The following is a 17,574-nucleotide window of genomic DNA, read 5'->3' as shown; positions in this document are numbered from 1 at the left end:
TTTGAACCAAGATTTAAAGCACTGAAGGACTTCCTTCTGAAGTTTGGATCTTCTTTGGTTCTTCTGGATAGAAAATACATAGCAAAAGTTACAAAAACTGTGACAGAAGCAACTCTTCGTATGGTTGAGGCAGGCCATTTCTCTACGAAGACACTAATACCTTTGAAAACACTGCCTTTTGCACTTGCTTAGCAGATCTGGACCAACTGTGCCCCCAGATCTCCTTGGCCACCCTACCATCCCCAGGGGCTCCCATTACCTACAGGGGAGGTAGCCCAGGTTGTCACCCTCTAGTCTGCATAGGAGGAGCCAAGCCCTTTGAGATGACTCAGGTGTTGCTAAATAGTTGGGGTCCCAGCCCTATGTTCACAAACTGGTACACGCTCTCTTTCGACATCCTAACCAAAACTCCTTTCCCTCTACATCCCCATTGCCTGCACGATGTCTAGACACTCAGGTGGGACCTGTCTCCCCAAACATCACAGTGTCCAGGTTCATTCTTTCTTGGCTGGGCCCTGGCTACATCCCTTGTGGCCAACGGAGATGTCTCCTGCACCCCTCCCCACTCTATCCCTGCTCATTCCCTCGTATGAACCTGGGCACCTTCATTCTCCATGCCATTTCTCTCCAACAGACTCCACTCGCAGACTCTGGGACACTGTGAGTCATCTCTGTTGGCTCTTCTGGCCAACTCTGTTTCTCAGAAACATCTAGACATCTAGAGGCCCTGACATTAAATGTGGGATATTCTGGAGACCAGCTCTCAGAGCCAGTACATATAAAATCAAGTAGGGTCTGCGTATGTGCTGTGAATTCCTTTGTTAGGTCTTTGGTAGAAACCGTTGGATAAGCCTCTCTGGCTGGTGAGAAATGCTGTGTGTGGTTATCAGATGGCAGGGACAGTGACATTCCGAAAAGGGAGGGGACCCAGCAAGAGGAGCGATTCAACAAATGTTTATTGGCTGGATGAATGAATGACTGAGTGAATGAATGAATGAAATGAGAGCCACCCCACACTTTAGAAAATAAATAAATGAAGTCCTGTTATGCAATAGTTAACCTCAATTTGATCCCATAAAATTGTAAGAGCCTGTTTCTAAAATTCTACATGTGTTTTCCAAGCCTGCGCATACGCTTGGCCCCTGCCTCTTCCCTAGCTGCCAAATCTGACTGGAATAGTAACTACCAGCTACAAGTCAGAGTTCCTGGCCTCTCAATACTGTGTGTATTTCAGAGTTCTGTCATTCGCTGTCAATTTCTCAGCCCTGAACTGAATAGCTTCTGTGTTCCAAAGCACATCTCGTGGGCAGATCACATGTCCACTTTGTATTTCACAACATGTGACCCTTCATTCTGTCCTGACCACTGGATGACAGTAACTTTTGGGGAGGGCGTCATGTGGCCATGTGTATCCCTCATAGGAGACACACGGCGTGGACACTGTATTTTGTGCAGACAGAGACAAGGTGCAGACCTCTTCTCTTGGACATTGCTTCCTCAAAACCCACCGTCCATTTACTCAGAGCGGCCGCTCAGCCAGGGGTCTGTGCAGCAAGGCGTGGTCCCCCTCCAACTGAGGCCGCATGTGAAGCAGAGCCCCTTCCCCGCTGTGCCACTCACGGGACTGTGAAGGTCTGACAGTCATTATTTGCTCGTGTTCCCTTTGGTTCCACAGAGAGACCAGGAAAATGGGTTATTAGTGACCTGAAATTTGAGGAATCAGTGGTTGTTTAACTACGTTGTCCATCCCAAGCAAGGCCAATATTCAACTCTGTAAAGACTCCCCAAGACAACAACAGTGGTTCTCAGGCTTGAGCATACATCAGGATGCCCTGAAGGGCTTGTGAAAACACAGATCACCACCTCTACCCCTCAGCGGGTTTCTGATTCAGAGGGGATTCCCTAGCTTTCTCCCACTCCAGACATCCCCACCCCCACAGTCATCACAGATCCCTCCTGAAGGGTCCCTCGGAGGTATTCCTTCCGGGGTCATCTCTTGTGATCTCGCCTGGGTGCAGCAGGGAAGGTCGACTGCATTCCAGCAACGGCTGGTCTTCCTCTAGGCTCAGGTGAAGTGTTCCTTCTCGGGAACCTTTTTGCCCACAATGGGAAAAGGCACCTCTCTCTTTTCCTTTCCATGCTACCCAGTGCCAACCTTGGGCACCACAAGCACAGTGCTCTGCTTTAATCACGGATTCACTTGCAGGTGTCCACTTGTATGGGAGAGGCACCAGCCCGTACTGCTCTATTTAATGCATCCGTTCACTGCGCAAGCTTACTGAGTAGCTGCTATTTATGGTGGGGAGCAGGGAAGGGGGCTGGAGGGATAACGTGAACGAACATGAGAAAAGACAGACCGCCACCCCTGTAATAAAGGGATATGAGGGCAGGTTTCATTTTAAGTGAATTTGGAGCAATCTAAAAGGAAAATTTGCGATTCATTTTTCCCCTGAGTTACTCAACATGCCTGAGCAATGTGGTGTTCCTGGAATGCAGAAGTCTGCGGTAGAGGTTTTAGCTCTCATGGTTGGCCGGCAGGTGAATCCTGGCAGTGAGCAGAAGTCCATTCACCTGTGGTGGGAAGGGGGAGGGGAGCGTGCCAGAAACAGGCCCCGGCTAGTGCTTTTCTAAAGAAGAGATGCCTGTTCTCATCACTCACGTCCTTGATGGTGCTGTGAGCATTTGCACATCCCTGTTTTTACCAACTTTTTAAAGACCTCTACATCTGCCACTGCGGCTCCCAGGCTGATTTGGATGAATGCATAAAATACTGGCACTTGCAAAACCACACAGATCCATTGACAAGGTGCTACTGTTGTCATGGAGATCAAAAGAGACAGTTTCTTAAAGGAAGTGGGGGTTGGCAGGGGGGGATCGGAGGCTGGAGAAAGGGCGCCTAGAAGGATGAAAGAAGGCTGTTTAGGGAGACTAAAGGAGGAAGAAAATGCCAGGGCCAGAAAGGGGACAGAGTACCCCAGATGGCAGATAAATGAGGCACATGGAAAGAAACCGGGCTCATTACTGGATCCAAAGGCAAATGAAAGGAAGAGTAGTATTCAACGTGGAAAAATAATTCACCCCTACGTGAGAAACGCAATAGTGAATAGAGAAGGGCTTCTCGTGGAACTGTAGCACACTCTGAGGGGTTTGAGAGAAGGTAGGAACAGAACCCCCCGTAAATCAGAGCCGTCTGTAAATAACGACATCTTCCAGTGCGGAAAGGGACTCAGAATGTTGAATTCTACAATATAGAGTGAAGGGGGCCCTCCTCCACTTTAGACTTCCTTCCTTTGTTCTTTTTGTCTTCATTTTTCCGTTCACTTACTCTCCAGAATCTTCCTTTAATATGTATTAAGAGGACTGGTTGGCAGGTGAGGTTTGCTCTAAACCTGTGGGTCTGCCTTAAGTGATCCTTATTGTATATTTTTTAATGTTCTTATTTATTTATTTGTTTGTTTTTGAGAGAAAGAGAAAGAGAAAAAAACACAAAACACAAGTGGGGGAAGAGCAGAGAGAGAAAGGGAGCTCCAGGCTCTGAGTGCAGAGAGCCCAACGCGGGGCTCAAACCCATGGACCGTGAAATCATGACCTGAGCTGAAATCAGCCGCTTAACCAACTGAGCCACCCAGGCGCCTCAAGTGATCCTTATTATGAAAACATGTAGCCCATCAGCTGGCTAAGGAAGTGAGCAAACTTTCTGGAATACCTGTTTTAAGAAGGAAAATAAAAAGATCACTTTGTCCAAATAAGTTGGTTCTTTGAATGCTATTTGCTGCTTTAACGGGGCCTGGAAAATGAAGCCGGACCCTTCCAAATCCTGCCTGGATCTCTCATCCTGATGCGTGAGCTGCCACACTAAGTGACCACGTGGAAGCCAGCTCTCAGCTTGAATCTCAGTTGCACGGTGCTCCTGAGACCTTCTTCCGTACTGGCTCATCCAGGCCTCTGATCAGGCCTGTATCGTGATTCCTGATTCCGGGCATCTCGTCCATCTTTAAGCCTTTCCCATTAGCCCTGGACCCAGTCAGATTATAAACCTACAACTGAGGTCATTCCTACCCGTCACTTTTGTTGAGCCTCATCTGTGCTCAAAACCCTTCTCTTCTGCATCTCCCGTAACATTTTCTGAGAATGTCCCCTGTGCTGAAGTTCCGTTTTAGATGAGTGAGTGGGTGAGATTTCAGGCATGCTTGTGGGAATCCTTGTGCGCTTGGAGCTTGCATTCAAGTCCTTGGAAACCAACATTCGATACGGACCGGTGGCCGCAGGAGGGGATGGAAGTGATCAGTTCTTGCTGAGCCGATGGCTGAAGGAGAGAGAACAAGAGGCTGAAGGAGAGAGAACGTGGATGGAGGCAGTCGAAGGAAACCGATGAGCTGGAGAATGAGTTGGGTTTTGACAGAGGAGGGAGAGGAGTAGTCTCTGATGCGGGGGAGCAGTGGGGAGAGGCTCATGAGATGGGAAAATGCAAGAGAGCTAGAACTTCCGTGCTTGTTCACCAGCCCGAGAGAACCCTAGGTCATCAGGGAACGTCCAGGAACATCCTTGTTAAATCTCAACTACAGGTACAGCTGAGATTTGGAGAGAAGGGGCATGATCGAAGTGGTTTCTTAGGAAATTTGCCTTCTTCAGTAACCTGCAACCCAGATTCAAGATCTCTACCTGGTTTCCTCTTTTTCCTTTATTCCACTGTTAACTCCATTCATTTAGTTTCATTAAACAAATGAAAACATTTTTTTTCGATCACAATTTGATGCTATTTAACATCAAACTGGTTGATGGTTCTGAAACCATCTTCCACATTAGGATTTCTTCTTTACATACATCTACCTTTATCCCAGGTCAACCCATGCTCCAAGGCTCAGATGTTTAAAGCATCATTGCAAACAAACTTGAAAGTAAAGGGTATTCTGTACTAACTTGCCTTGGGATGATGTGAAGCTCATTGCCAGACAAATGGATTCAGGGGCCACCACTGTTCCACACCCCCTGTCCCCACTGGCCTGTTGCCCATTCAAATCAGAGAGAATCTCCAGGGTCACTTTCAAAACACTTTGGAATGCGCACCACAGTCCCTAACATTTCCTATACTGAATGTACAAAAATCCTGTTTCTATGGATTTGTAAAAAGGTAAGAGTTTTTCAGTGTTTCCAAGGATTTCTTTCATGTAAACACATCCCTGAGTTGAAATCTGACTGCTCAGCCTACAAAATAATGATAAAACATAAACCCTGCCTGATATAGTTAGAATTTTGTCTTGTTTTTGCGCATGCAAGCAATGCTTTCTCTTCGTGTGATTTGTTAAATGTTTCTTTGATTTAAAAATGTCTAGCATAATTATGCTAGTTAGAATGTATTCTTACCCATGGGAGGGAAAAAAAGGAAGATTTCTCCACCCTACCCATGCAGCCAGATCACAGGCATGATTAATCTCCCAAACCCAAGGAGCTAAAAGTCAGCAAGCAGGTTCCTCTACCCTGGAAGGTTTAGCTAAATTGGTTGCCGCGCTGTGTAAACGTATTCTGATGGAAATTGCCTTTATTCCCTTCTCTCGCTTCTTGATCCGATGCGTAACCACCGTATTGGGATCCTGACCTAGTGTCTGAGGGGGTCTTAAACCTACACAGTGAGTCACTTGAAAAATTAGAATATTTAATGAGTCTAAACCTAATCTTAAAAAAGATATATCATTTATATTTGGGTCACTATATTTAACATTAAAAATGTTTTAATGCTTATTTATTTTTGAGAGACAGAGCATGTCTCTCATATTGAGCATATTTTGAGAGACAGAGAGAGAGAGAGAAAGAGAGAGAGCATGAGCAGGGAAGGAGCAGAGAGAGAAAGGGAGACACAGAACCAGAAGCAGGCTCCAGGCTCCGAACTCTCTGCACAGAGCCCAACGCGGGGCTCGAACTCACGAGCCGTGAGATCATGACCTGAGCCGAAGTCAGACATTTAACCAACTGAACCACCCAGACGCCCCATGCTGTATTTAACACTTAAAAACTAACTACATGAAATAAAAGAAATACCTGTTTTCAATTTGACTTAGAGATGACTCTTGCAGGGAAATTAATTTCATTAATTAATGAAATGATACAAATGCCACTCAGGGGTTGTGGTAAAACAATTTCCATGTCATCAAATTCTCAAAATCTAAAACCTTTTGATCCGATTTCATACAAAGTGAAAAGTCATAGCTCGTCACGGGAAAAACAAGATTGCGTAGAGCTGTGCTTATAAAAAAGATCTCGCGTCAGGATCCGATGGTGCCGACTTGACTATGAACGCACTGGTTTACATGCCTGTTTCGTCGATCTCTATCCGATCTACGTATTCGCCTGAAACCAGACTGCTTGTTGAGGAAGACAGCTGCAACCCAAGAAAACCAAATATGAGGAAACTTGCTTTAAAAGATGTGATTTTACCGCTCCTCTATAGCTCAGACTAACACTCCAACGTAACCGGTGGTATCTAATCCCACTGGGAGGGTGCCTATTAGGCAATTCATCAATATTTGCTGAAATTCATTAATGCTGCCCAGAACCTCCTTCTGCCTGTGTGGATGCTGCTGCCTCGCGCTTTGCCCTTGATGAAGGACTAGCTCACCAGCCAGCCCCGCCCCATCTGCTCCCTAGCCACCATTCCTGGCTGCCCTGTGCGGCCACCCTGCCTCTCCCAGCCGCTTTCTGCAGGCACCTGGCAGTATGTCCTCACCTCCCAGGCCCGAGCCCTGGCCACCCTTCCAAGTCCACGGGGAACGGCCCCTTCCAACCGCTCCGAGTTCACCGATTTCTGGACGCCTGCTGGCCTTCGCATCCAGGGCTGGACACTCGACACTTGAGAGTCTCTCTGGTTTCCTAAGTGTTTACTCCCTCTCTCCAATTGGATTGTCAGCACTTGGGGGACAGAGAAAGTCCTCATGCTCCTGAGGGCTCTAAGCCCACGGTTTGTAGTGAAATACAGACACACAGATACTCACACGCACACCAGACAAAACACAACTATGCACACATACACAGTTGCACACACTCGTATGCAAACACACATGTACTCACACACAGACATAGCACAAATACACATACACGCTTGCACATACACTCACATACACACTTGTGCTCACACATAATGCACACGCAGACATAATACAAATACTCATATATGTACACTTGCACACAAGTAAGCATCTCTTGACTGCCTGAAAGTCTGCAAAACCTCCCTGAAAAATCACCGTTGTGTTGCTCTTATAATTGTAAAGAGTTTGGCTTCTTTTAAAAATCCAAGATGTTGGCTAACATGTTCTGTCTTCGACTCAGCAGACCCTCTGTCGTTAGCAGAGACTAGCCAACTATAGCCTCACCCCTGCCCAGGTTACATCCCCATGAAATGATTCCAAAACGATTTGTGCCTTAAGGAAAGAAGTCTGCCTTCTTGTCATTGGTGGACCCCCTTCACATGCAGCTCTCAGCTGGAAACACCTTTATTCTGGAACATTCCATTAAAGTGGAAGCTCCACGAGGGCAGGGACCTTGTTTTAAAAACTCATTTCTGGGGGCACCTAGGGGGCTCAGTCGGTTAGGGGTTCGACTCTGGCTCAGGTCACGATCTCACGGTTTGTGAGTTGGAGCCCCACGTCGGGCTCTGTGATGACAGCTCAGAGCCTGGAGCCTGCTTCAGATTCTGTGTCTCCCTCTCTCTCTGCCCCTCCCCTGCTCTCTCTCTCTCTCTCTCTCTCTCTCTCTCAAAAATAAACATTCAAAAAAATTTTTTTAATAAAATAAAACAAAAAATCATTTCCGCTCCCTGTCAGAGCAGCTCTTACTCAGTAGCTTTTGCTGGGTGAAGGTGTGAAGATTGGTGTCCCTGTGGGATGGCTGGTGGACCTGGGGCACCACATGCGTACGTGGTGTTTCCGACCCCCGAGGAGGAGTACGCGGCCAAAGGCGGCTGCGCATGAGCTCACTGCAAACATCCCTGTCTCGACTCCTGTTAGGACACCTCCTACCTTCATCACCATGGCCGTCCGACTGTATTCCGCTTCCCTAAGAGGCGGGTGGGTGCGGCCTTCCCTCCTGTCCTTCTCAAGTTTTCCTTAGTGCGTTCTTTTCTTCTCCTCTTCAGGCTCCCAAGAAACATTTGCAAAACGGGATTATCCGTGGCTACCAGATAGGTTACCGCGAGTACAGCACCGGGGGCAACTTCCAATTCAACATTATCAGTATCGACACCACTGGGGACAGTGAGATTTACACCCTGGACAACCTCAACAAGTTCACCCAGTACGGCCTGGTAGTGCAGGCCTGCAACCGGGCCGGGACGGGACCTTCTTCTCAGGAAATCATCACCACCACCCTCGAGGATGGTAGGTTCTGGAGGCGGCCTTTCCTTCCTCAAGCGTCTGCTCTGGTCTGGTGGCCACTCTGGCCCCCGACAGCCTGGCTCCTGCGGGCTCTGCCGTGACAAAGGTGCCAGGCCCGGGCCGGGGACTGGGGGTTCCAGGGAAACTTGCCTTAATTCACTCACCGGCTGCAGGGACTGGGTCTCACCCTTGACTGCAGAGCCCAAATCTGTTCCTCTCCAGCATCTCAATCATTCCAAGCAGGAGAATTGGGCTTTTCCCGAGTGCATCCAAGGCTCTCCCTAGGACCGACTAGGATGTAGAAATCTGATTTTCTAAGAATTTCTTCCAAATCAATGTTAAAGGGGATTTTTCTTTCTTTCTTTTCTTATTTTTCTTCTTCTTATTATATTATTATTATTATTATTATTATTATTATTATTATTATTATTTTGGATTGCTTTCTATTTTCAACCACTCTGCACCAGAGAAAGGAATGAGCAGGGTCCTGGAGCAAATCTCACGGTGACCGAGCACCCCCTAGTGACCATGAGGAGTTACTTCACCCTTGTCCCATGCCTTCCAGTCGTGCCTGAAAAGCAATAGAGAACGGTGTCCAGAGGCCCAAGGTTAGGGGCAGAGATAAGGCATGGGGTTCATTGTCACACTAAGTGTAGATTTTTAAGGCGACAACTTCGCACGCTGGGGATTTGCATCCATAACTTCCGACCATTTTTACAGGGAGAGAAGTCTTACAAAACCAGGAGCCCTAAAACTGGGATTTTTCTTTCCGACTCCATGGTCTTTGCAATCATGGCTACGTATGCCTTTTGGTTTTCACTTCAATGCTCATGGTGCACCGATGTGTGTGTTTCTGTTGATACTTTGTCCCTTCTCCCAGCCAGGCCATTTAAGCTTTGCATAAACTCAATGTGAAGAAAACAAGACCTCAGACATCCTTCCGGCCTCTGTCTTAATCCATTCTCCCTCTATCCTCTGGCAAAATACTATACTTTTGAAAGGGGAGGCTGGCCTGGGGGGAGGGGGACAGTGAATAAGCTATATGGCTGCATGTCTGCACTGTAGCACTTGCCAATAGCTAGGCTTCCAATTTACATGCCAGATGCAGCTAAATACAGAGGGTCACTTACAAGAGTGATGGGGAAATAAATCGGACAAGCTATGGTGTTTTACTCATGCAGTAATATCAGAAGCATTCCCCATTCCCCAGTCCCAGTCCAGCCTCCTTCAAAGTGAAGCAATTAACTCAGAAAGGGAGACTATGGAAGTATGTTAGGACATAGACTCATATTATTTTACATAAACTCATATTTTACATTTTACGGAGTTATAATATTTGCATAGGGTAGTGGTACTCGGGGGTTTTTTTCCCTTAATTTTGTGGACTGAGTGCGATTTTTTTCTTTTCCTTGCACGTTGCAGTGTTAAACTAATGTTGCTTATTCGGTATTGCTCTGCCAGTTAAACCTCCCACGGTTGTTACAGATTCTAATTGTTTAATTTCAGTGCCCAGTTACCCCCCTGAAAATGTCCAAGCCATAGCAACATCACCAGAAAGCATATCAATATCCTGGTCCACACTTTCCAAGGAAGCCTTGAATGGAATTCTCCAGGGGTTCAGAGTCATTTACTGGGCCAACCTGATGGACGGAGGTAAGAGGGCTAGAAGAGCTGTTGAGTTTGCCCCCAAAGGATGTGTGCTGGGATTAGCAGGCCCTCCTCCTAATGTGGGATACAGGCTACGGAGGGCCCGTCTTTATCAGGGGACACAGTCTGCTTTCCCCCTGTCGTCCTGTTCTTGCCTCTCCTCTTATGCTCTCACAGGTGTGCACAGCTGTTTAAAACATCATGTATCCTAAAAAAGTGATGTGAGGTAACGGAGTGGGTGGCATCTGGGAACTCTGGGCACGGATGCATTTTCCTAGATGAGTATCTATGCCAAGCCCCCGCCTCCACATGCAGCACCAAGATGTTGATTTGTATCTAGAAAGTTCTATGTGACGTGTATCCTAAAAGGCTGACCTCTTCCAAATTCCCAATAGAGCTCAGCAGGGAAACTTCTTAAGTGCCTGTAGCTGACCCAGGAGAGGGCTCGGGAGGAATGCCGGAATATTCCTCACGAGGAGCCATTTAATCCCAAACCTCCTTCTGTCTTTTTCCCCTTCCCCTTCCCCACCTCCCGTTTCTCTTCTGTCGTTCTTCTTGTTTCTCTGTGTTTGTTTTTATTTTTCTTCCAAGTTACAGGACAAAATCCTTCTGTTGGTTTGGGCAAGACTCTGAATGAGAGCCTGCTCAGATAGAGACGAGGTTGGGCCCAGAACTTTCTTGGGGAGAGTACCTCTCGGTGTGCCTGCTTTCAGAGGGTGGGTGTCGCTGAACCAGACTGAGCGCCTCTCCGTGAGCGGGATAGACACACACCCGTACCACAGCCCTCACGGGGAAGCTACTAAGGCCTGCATCCCAAGACCGTGTGGCCCACGCTCCCACCCTCCCCTTCAGTCCAGTCTCAGCCTCCTCCTGCACCTCCCGTCCCAGGGCAGGGGGGTGCCTCTCCCCTTGTGTGGGCTTCTTTGAACCCCTCTGACTGCATGTGGCCTCCTGGTGCATGCTTGCCTCTGAGTTTGGGCAAACACAGCCAGAGCCCCCAGATACATCTCGAGTCTGCTCTGCCAAGCAGGTGGCTGTCCCCACCCAGTTAAACAGAGCACACAGGGCCTCAGAGGGCGCAGGGGGCTCTAATATTGATGCCACAGTACAGGAAGGAAGACATGTTAATAAATAAGCTAAGTAAATAGCAGTTTGGGGAGTCTTAGTTATTTATGTCTTCATCAGACCTGCTTCTCAGCGCTCAGTAAGGATTCACCTGCTCCATCCGAGGCAGGCACACTGAGTATCTACTCTGTGCTGGCCTCGTGCTAGACCAGTGAGCCCAGAAGAATCTAGTGAACATAGAACCACAAGCCCGGTAATGCACAGCCAACCTCCACAGCGGGACAGAACTACGTAAATGATTCTTTGACAACTTCACCCTCTTGTCCCCCAAAAGAGCTCTTTTAAAATCCCATAGAGGTAGAGTGTAGAGCAAAAATATTTGTAAAAAGTATCTATTTTGTTGACAGTGTCATACTATATCATCGTATATTCTTGTTCTGGTTTCTCGTCCTCCTCTTGAATGACGTGAAGCTAGAACACCTGAGTGCACTCCCCTAAAGGCAGCGTGACACCAAAATGATTTTGTTGTTCTTCCTGTTGGAAATGTTTTCCAGAACCCGGTGGTGACGACTCATCCGTATTTTCACACATCGCTCCTATTCGCTAATATTGCCTATTAACACCTTAGCTCTACGAAGGGTAATGTGGTGAAGAGGGTTCTTTTGACTTGACGCTTCTAAGCGTTAAATACTTGAATATTCAAAAACATGAAAGGCTTTAAGTAAAGACTGCTTAGAAATGCATACGGTTCCTAAAGATACGTTGGCTCACGGTATTCAGATCAAAGCGATGTGCTTAATGCCTAATGTAGGAGTTCTACACTTAATCTCCGAAAGATGAGAAAGAAACCCTTAGAGACATAAACCTGCTACGAACACTCACTCCTTACCTGCTGCTTATAAGAAGTGACATTTATGAATTAGCAGGTGATTCCACGGGATCACTGATACTTCTGCAAAAACTTCTCAGGCTGCGGCCCGAGGCTCCCACGGACGTGAGACATCATGACTGTGTAAAGGACTGGACCCACTCACCCACACCCCACAGCCACACTCGCACGCACCCCCCACACTCACGCACACAGACTCACACGCAGCCTCACACATATATCTACACACTCATAGGCACACACACTCGCAGACTGGGAGACCCAGGTTGTCACTACCACTGTGATTAGCAACTGCCCCGAATACTTTCAAATATGTACATCAGAAAAGCATTTGTTATTGTTAACGTGATCAGATAAAGCTGGTTAATATATCTGATAGGACAGGCGAGCCACACACCACGTTGGTGAAATTTCCGAGTGTCTTATCATCTGAAAGCTCAGTACTTTGCAAGACCTCACAAAGCCGTTCACTGAGATTGCTAGAAAACTTGTGCACGCCGAAGTCCCGTTTCCGTCTGAATCCGAACCGCTTGTCATCTCTTCCGTCTTTCCCCAAGACAGCACAGTGGATTCTGAAGCGAGGTGGCATTTAGGTGCCATCCGGCTGTTAGCGTCGATGGTGGGCCGGTTCACGGCACTTCAGAAACGTTATTCCCACCCCCGTTTTTTGTCTTAAACCCTTTGAGAACGAGGGAGGGCATCGATACATAAAACAGTTTGTTTTCCAACAGAAAGTGAAAAAAATGTTAGAGTAGAAATGATACCTCTAAATTCATTTCATGTATTTATTTCATGTTATTTTAGTCATGATTTCACCTGAGCGTTATTCTTCAGTTCCTGTTTGTTTTTTAATAACCTTACTGAGGCTGTGAAAGGTAGATGATAGAAATCCTCCTTAAGCCATAAAAAAAAGCACAAGGGCTCAAAAGAATGGCAAATGAAGCATGCCGTTTTGATTGGGCTTTTTGTCATAATTGTCCTCCTTAGTTCCTGCAGATCCACTAAAGATCAAATGTCTGCCAGGCAGGACCATGCCCTTCCCCTTGGGGCAGCGAGAGTGAGGTGCACGTGTGGCACATATTAGGAAGGTCTGGGGGGGTGATCTTGAACTGGGGTTCTGACCGCAGTCACATTCCTGGTTCATGAATAAATCAGTTCCTCAAAGCAGTATGAACCCCAATACGAGTAAACATCCAAGTGTTCATTCTGCTCTGTCTCATGCTTCTTGAGCAGATGGAATTCTTCTGTTTTAACTATTGCTTGAAAAAGATGGGGGCGACCCCCTCCACCTTGTCCCTCTTAGCCGCCCTCTTCCCCATCACTGTCTCTCATCCAGGAGCCGCACTGATGAATCAGTACCTCTGTCCCTCGCAGCAAATGCCTGCAGCCTACTTTCTCCACCAGGGAGAGACTCCCGGGTCCTTCTTAAAGATAACAATTGCAAAAAAACAAAAGCAAAAACCCAGAGACCCCAGAGGTTAAATAATTTAGACAAGGTCTCATAACTGGCTACTGGCATGCAGCCCTGTGAAACCCCATTTTCCTGTTGTGTGTGTGTATGTGTGTGTGTGATCTTTGGCACAGCATAGAAATTCCTAAATCTGAAAAGATCTTGATGACATCTATACTTAATGTTTTTCCCATTAGCATTGAAGTGTTTATCCTCATCCTACTGACCCCTATTAGATATGTTTAGGAAAATGAACGTTGCAAGTGCATAGGACAGTACGAAGAGCCATGGTGGTCGCCAGGCAGAACCTTCCTTTGGGGGGAGACTTCCTCACCCTTCTGGCCTGACAGTTGTCCACTCTCTGAATGTGCAGCAACCCCACACACGAGCAAGTATCTTTTTACCTTTGTAAGCCATCTCTTGAGGCTTCCAAATCGTGGCCCCAAAAGGTATGCATACACTGCTGACCTCCCCAGAAGACACCCGGCCAAAGACCCCTCCTGGGGACCCCCTTCCTTGCCCACTTTCTCCCCCAGGAAAGCATCCTGCCGGAGAGCTGGCCCACAGTCTGCTCAAGGCGGTGACGGGCCTCTGGCTCCTGTCCAGGTCTGCAGCTGGGTCTGTGACCCAACATCCCTCACATCCCCCACAGCCCTCCCCCCATGCAAAGGCCCCAGCACGTGCGTGACAAGCCTTGGCCACCCCATGACTATTTTAGATTCAGCTTTTCTCCTATGTCCAGCTCAACCTTGATCCTTTGAGTGACAAACACCAAAGAGACAAGAAGACACTCTGTGGTCTTCATAATCACAGAATACGTGGCTGTTAATTACTAGGTGGCCTTCTGTGCAACGTGTGAGAAGGACAGGAGGGCGGGAAGAGAAATCCACGCTGGTGGAGAGCTCAATAATCTGACCGACATGATGTTTTTCACTGAGTGACCACCGCAGAGCACGGAGACCGTGGTCTGTGGACCTGAGGCCGTGCACTGTGGCTCCACGGCCCATGCTCTCGGCCGCTCTGCTAGGCTCCGTGACCTTAGGCAAGGTACCTCCCTGCTGTGGTTTCCTCGCCTGTAACATGCAGGCCAATAACAGGATTGGTGTGCTGGCTAAATGAGTTAGCATCTGAAGCCAGAACAGCGCTGGCCCGTAAGTGGGTCCTACTGCTTGTCGACTGTAAGCACAGGTGCACAGGTGGCCTTGGCTACGGCCAGCCACCCAACGAACAGTCCCTCCTGGACCTGTGCTCTGCCAGTCCTCTTAGTAACTGGGGGGCCCAGGCTCGCAGGCAGTGCCCATCCTCCACAGCTGGCTGTGCCCGGGGGTGAGTGGTCCTCAAGCCTCTCTCTCCTGCACCAGCTGCTCCGTAGGTGGCTCATTTCAGAACCTAGAACACCCGTGGAGGTACTTAACACATCATTGTAAGTTTTCTCAAATTGCCCTGTTTGATACGCCTAAGAAGGGAGAGCAAAACGTTCCCTCTCTGAGTATTATTAGCTGATCCCACTCCAGAAAATGAAGCATTTTTAGCTGACGCCAAGTTTCTGACACATCAGCGTGTCACTTTGGCAAAGAAGCTCGGGGGGGGGGGGGGGCAGCGGCGGGGGTTCACTCCAGGGAAGAGGAGCCGTTTCCTGAGCCACCTCATCTCAGCTCAGACACCTGAGAAGTTAGGTACTTAAAAATACATGTACGTTAAAGTACGATTTGTTTGTTTGTTAAACAAAAGACAAAACTCGACTTGCAGAAGTTTTTTTTAATGTATTTTTTAACTTTATTTATTTTGAGAGAGAGAGGGAGAGAGAGAATTCTCAAGCAGGTCCTGCACTGTCAGCACGGAGCCTGATGTGGGGATTCGATCTCAGAAACCGTGAGATCAGGGCCTGAGCCGAAACCAAGAGTCAGATGCTTAACAGATTGAGCATCCAAGCGCCCCTGACTTACAGAGGTTTTTTGATGAGCAGTTAGAAATGTACCTGCAGGGGGCGCCTGGGTGGCTGGGTCCGTTTAGCATCCAGCTCTTGGTTTCGGCTCAGGTCATGATCTTGCGGTTTCATGGGTTCGAGACCCACATCAGGCTCTGCGCTGGCAGCACAAAGCCTGCTTGGGAATCTCTCTCTCTGTCCCTCTTTCTCTGCCCCTCCCCAACTCGTGCTGTGTCTGTCTCTCTCAAAATAAGTAAATAAACTTAGCAGAGTGAGCCCTGTACAGCCCCAAGCTCCCCGGGTTGAGTGTGGGGGGCACGCTTGATTGGCTGCTGGCCCCGGCCGTCGGGTTGGGTGGTAACACTTGGAGTGACCTGCTCCGTTTTCCAGACTGATGTTCTGCCGTGTTCCGTGGTAGTTGCACATGAATGAGTATCGGTGCCGTGTGCAGGCTGTGCACGGTCCCTCTGAGCCATCTCAGGGTGTGGCAGCTAGAGGGCGAGCCCCAGGGCTGGCCAGTGAGCACGGCACGCCCACAGCCAGTCACCGGATCCTGTTCTCTTGTCCTCCAGAGCTGGGCGAGATTAAAAACGTCACCACGACGCAGCCTTCCCTAGAGCTGGACGGGCTGGAGAAATATACCAACTACAGCATCCAGGTGCTGGCCTTCACCCGTGCGGGGGACGGCGTCAGAAGTGAGCAGATCTTCACTCGGACCAAAGAGGATGGTAAGAGACGGGGCAGGTGTGGATGGGACTCCAGGGGACACATAGGGCCCCACAGAGTGACAGCATCCCGGGCAGAAGCCAGTGTTGGGAGGGCTGGGTCCTGCAGACCAGTGTTCCTCCATCGGCCTGGCCTTGACTTTGTTCTGGACAAACCTTTTGCTGCCCTGCCAGAATATTCCAGCTCAATTCAGACCATTGACTCCCTGTGTCGCCTTTGTTCGTTGTATCCTTTGTCCCTCTCCCCTATAGTTTTTCTTCTTTTTAAAATTTTTTGGCCAAGTATTATTTAAACAAAAATGCCTTTATCCCAGAGCTGTAAAACAGGTCATACCTGTTTTGTGTCCCATCAGAATAATTTTAGTGATGCTTCAGCTATGAGTGTAGGCTCTGATTATTTCCATCCTTCCACTTGAAAATTATGTAATGGCCTAAGACCTATTATTCTGTGCCAGCTTTAGAATCACTTCAGAATAAATCCTTAATTTGAGATCTTCATATTAATCGTTTTGACTTCTTAGAAGAACTGATAATGATTTAGTAAAATTTTAAATCATGGCTCACTTCAGTTCAGACCATTAATTCTTGCTGTTCCACACCATCTGGACTTGGTTGTGTGACTCTTTCCCCAACCTACCAAAACTCTCTGGCAAGTGGTTTTTTCCTAAGTTTTTAAAAGTTTATTTATTTATTTTGAGAGAGAGAGAGAGCGCGCGTGTGGGAGGGTCAGAGAGAGAGGGAGAGAGAATCCCAAGCGTGTTCCACACTGCCAGCGTAGAGCCCGAGGCAGGGGCTCGAACTTGGCAAACCATGAGATCATGACCTGAGCCAAGATCAAAAAGCCAGAAGCTTAACCAATTGAGCCACCCAGGCGCCCCTTTGTATTATTTTAAGGGAAACCTGAGGGGCCATATCTGAGCCTGTCTGAAGAACAGCTGAAGTTGTGATAAATGTTACAGCAACAGTGAGAAAAGCAAGTCTCCACCTGGAGAAAGGAAAGAGCAAAACGGATGTCCAATGATACCCATGTGGGACTCTCCAGATGAGAGCGCAGAATTGTACCAGAGGTAGGGGCAGGATGAGGCACCCGTGCACCTACATTCCGTGCAGGTTTGGGCTCGCCGAACTGTTTTGTCTTCTTGCCAGGACTCTGCTCCCAGGAAGCCGGGCAGGGTGCAGGGGGGAGGTGTTACCCACATAGAACATGCAACATCAAACACACTGTGGTTCCATCCACATCCCTCCTGTGGAAGCCCCAGGCTCAGAGGCCTGGATGGACTCTTCCTTCAGCCTTTTCTGTCCCCTAACAAAGCTTCTCTGACACCCGCAGCATACTACCTCTCACCTTACTCTCTGCCCTCCTCTCCGCAAACCCAGCCCTTCTTCCCCCCAACTGGTCCCATCCATCTATGCTCACACATTATTTTCCCTGTCTCTGTCGCCCTTCTTGCTTAATTGGGGGCACACACAAATTCATCCTCATTAGCTGTAGCTTTTCTAGAATACAC

The 17,574-nt window shown here is 48.1% G+C and overlaps 1 protein-coding gene across 1 annotated transcript in view; it reads left to right on the top strand.

The window, feature by feature from the left end:
• DSCAM (DS cell adhesion molecule) overlaps nucleotides 1-17,574 on the top strand; it is a 632,639-nt gene that overhangs the window by 524,849 nt on the left and 90,216 nt on the right. Inside the window, exons 17-19 of the mRNA XM_047874074.1 lie at nucleotides 8,126-8,366; nucleotides 9,870-10,016; nucleotides 15,914-16,069. Coding sequence (XP_047730030.1) covers nucleotides 8,126-8,366; nucleotides 9,870-10,016; nucleotides 15,914-16,069 — 544 coding nt within the window. The remainder of the gene's footprint in view (nucleotides 1-8,125; nucleotides 8,367-9,869; nucleotides 10,017-15,913; nucleotides 16,070-17,574) is intronic.

The sequence above is a fragment of the Prionailurus viverrinus genome, chromosome C2, assembly GCF_022837055.1.
Source record: "Prionailurus viverrinus isolate Anna chromosome C2, UM_Priviv_1.0, whole genome shotgun sequence".
In the NCBI taxonomy this organism is placed as follows: domain Eukaryota; kingdom Metazoa; phylum Chordata; class Mammalia; order Carnivora; family Felidae; genus Prionailurus; species Prionailurus viverrinus.
The sequence above is the reverse complement of the archived record's forward strand: the minus strand, read 5'-3'. Positions and strand labels throughout refer to the sequence as shown.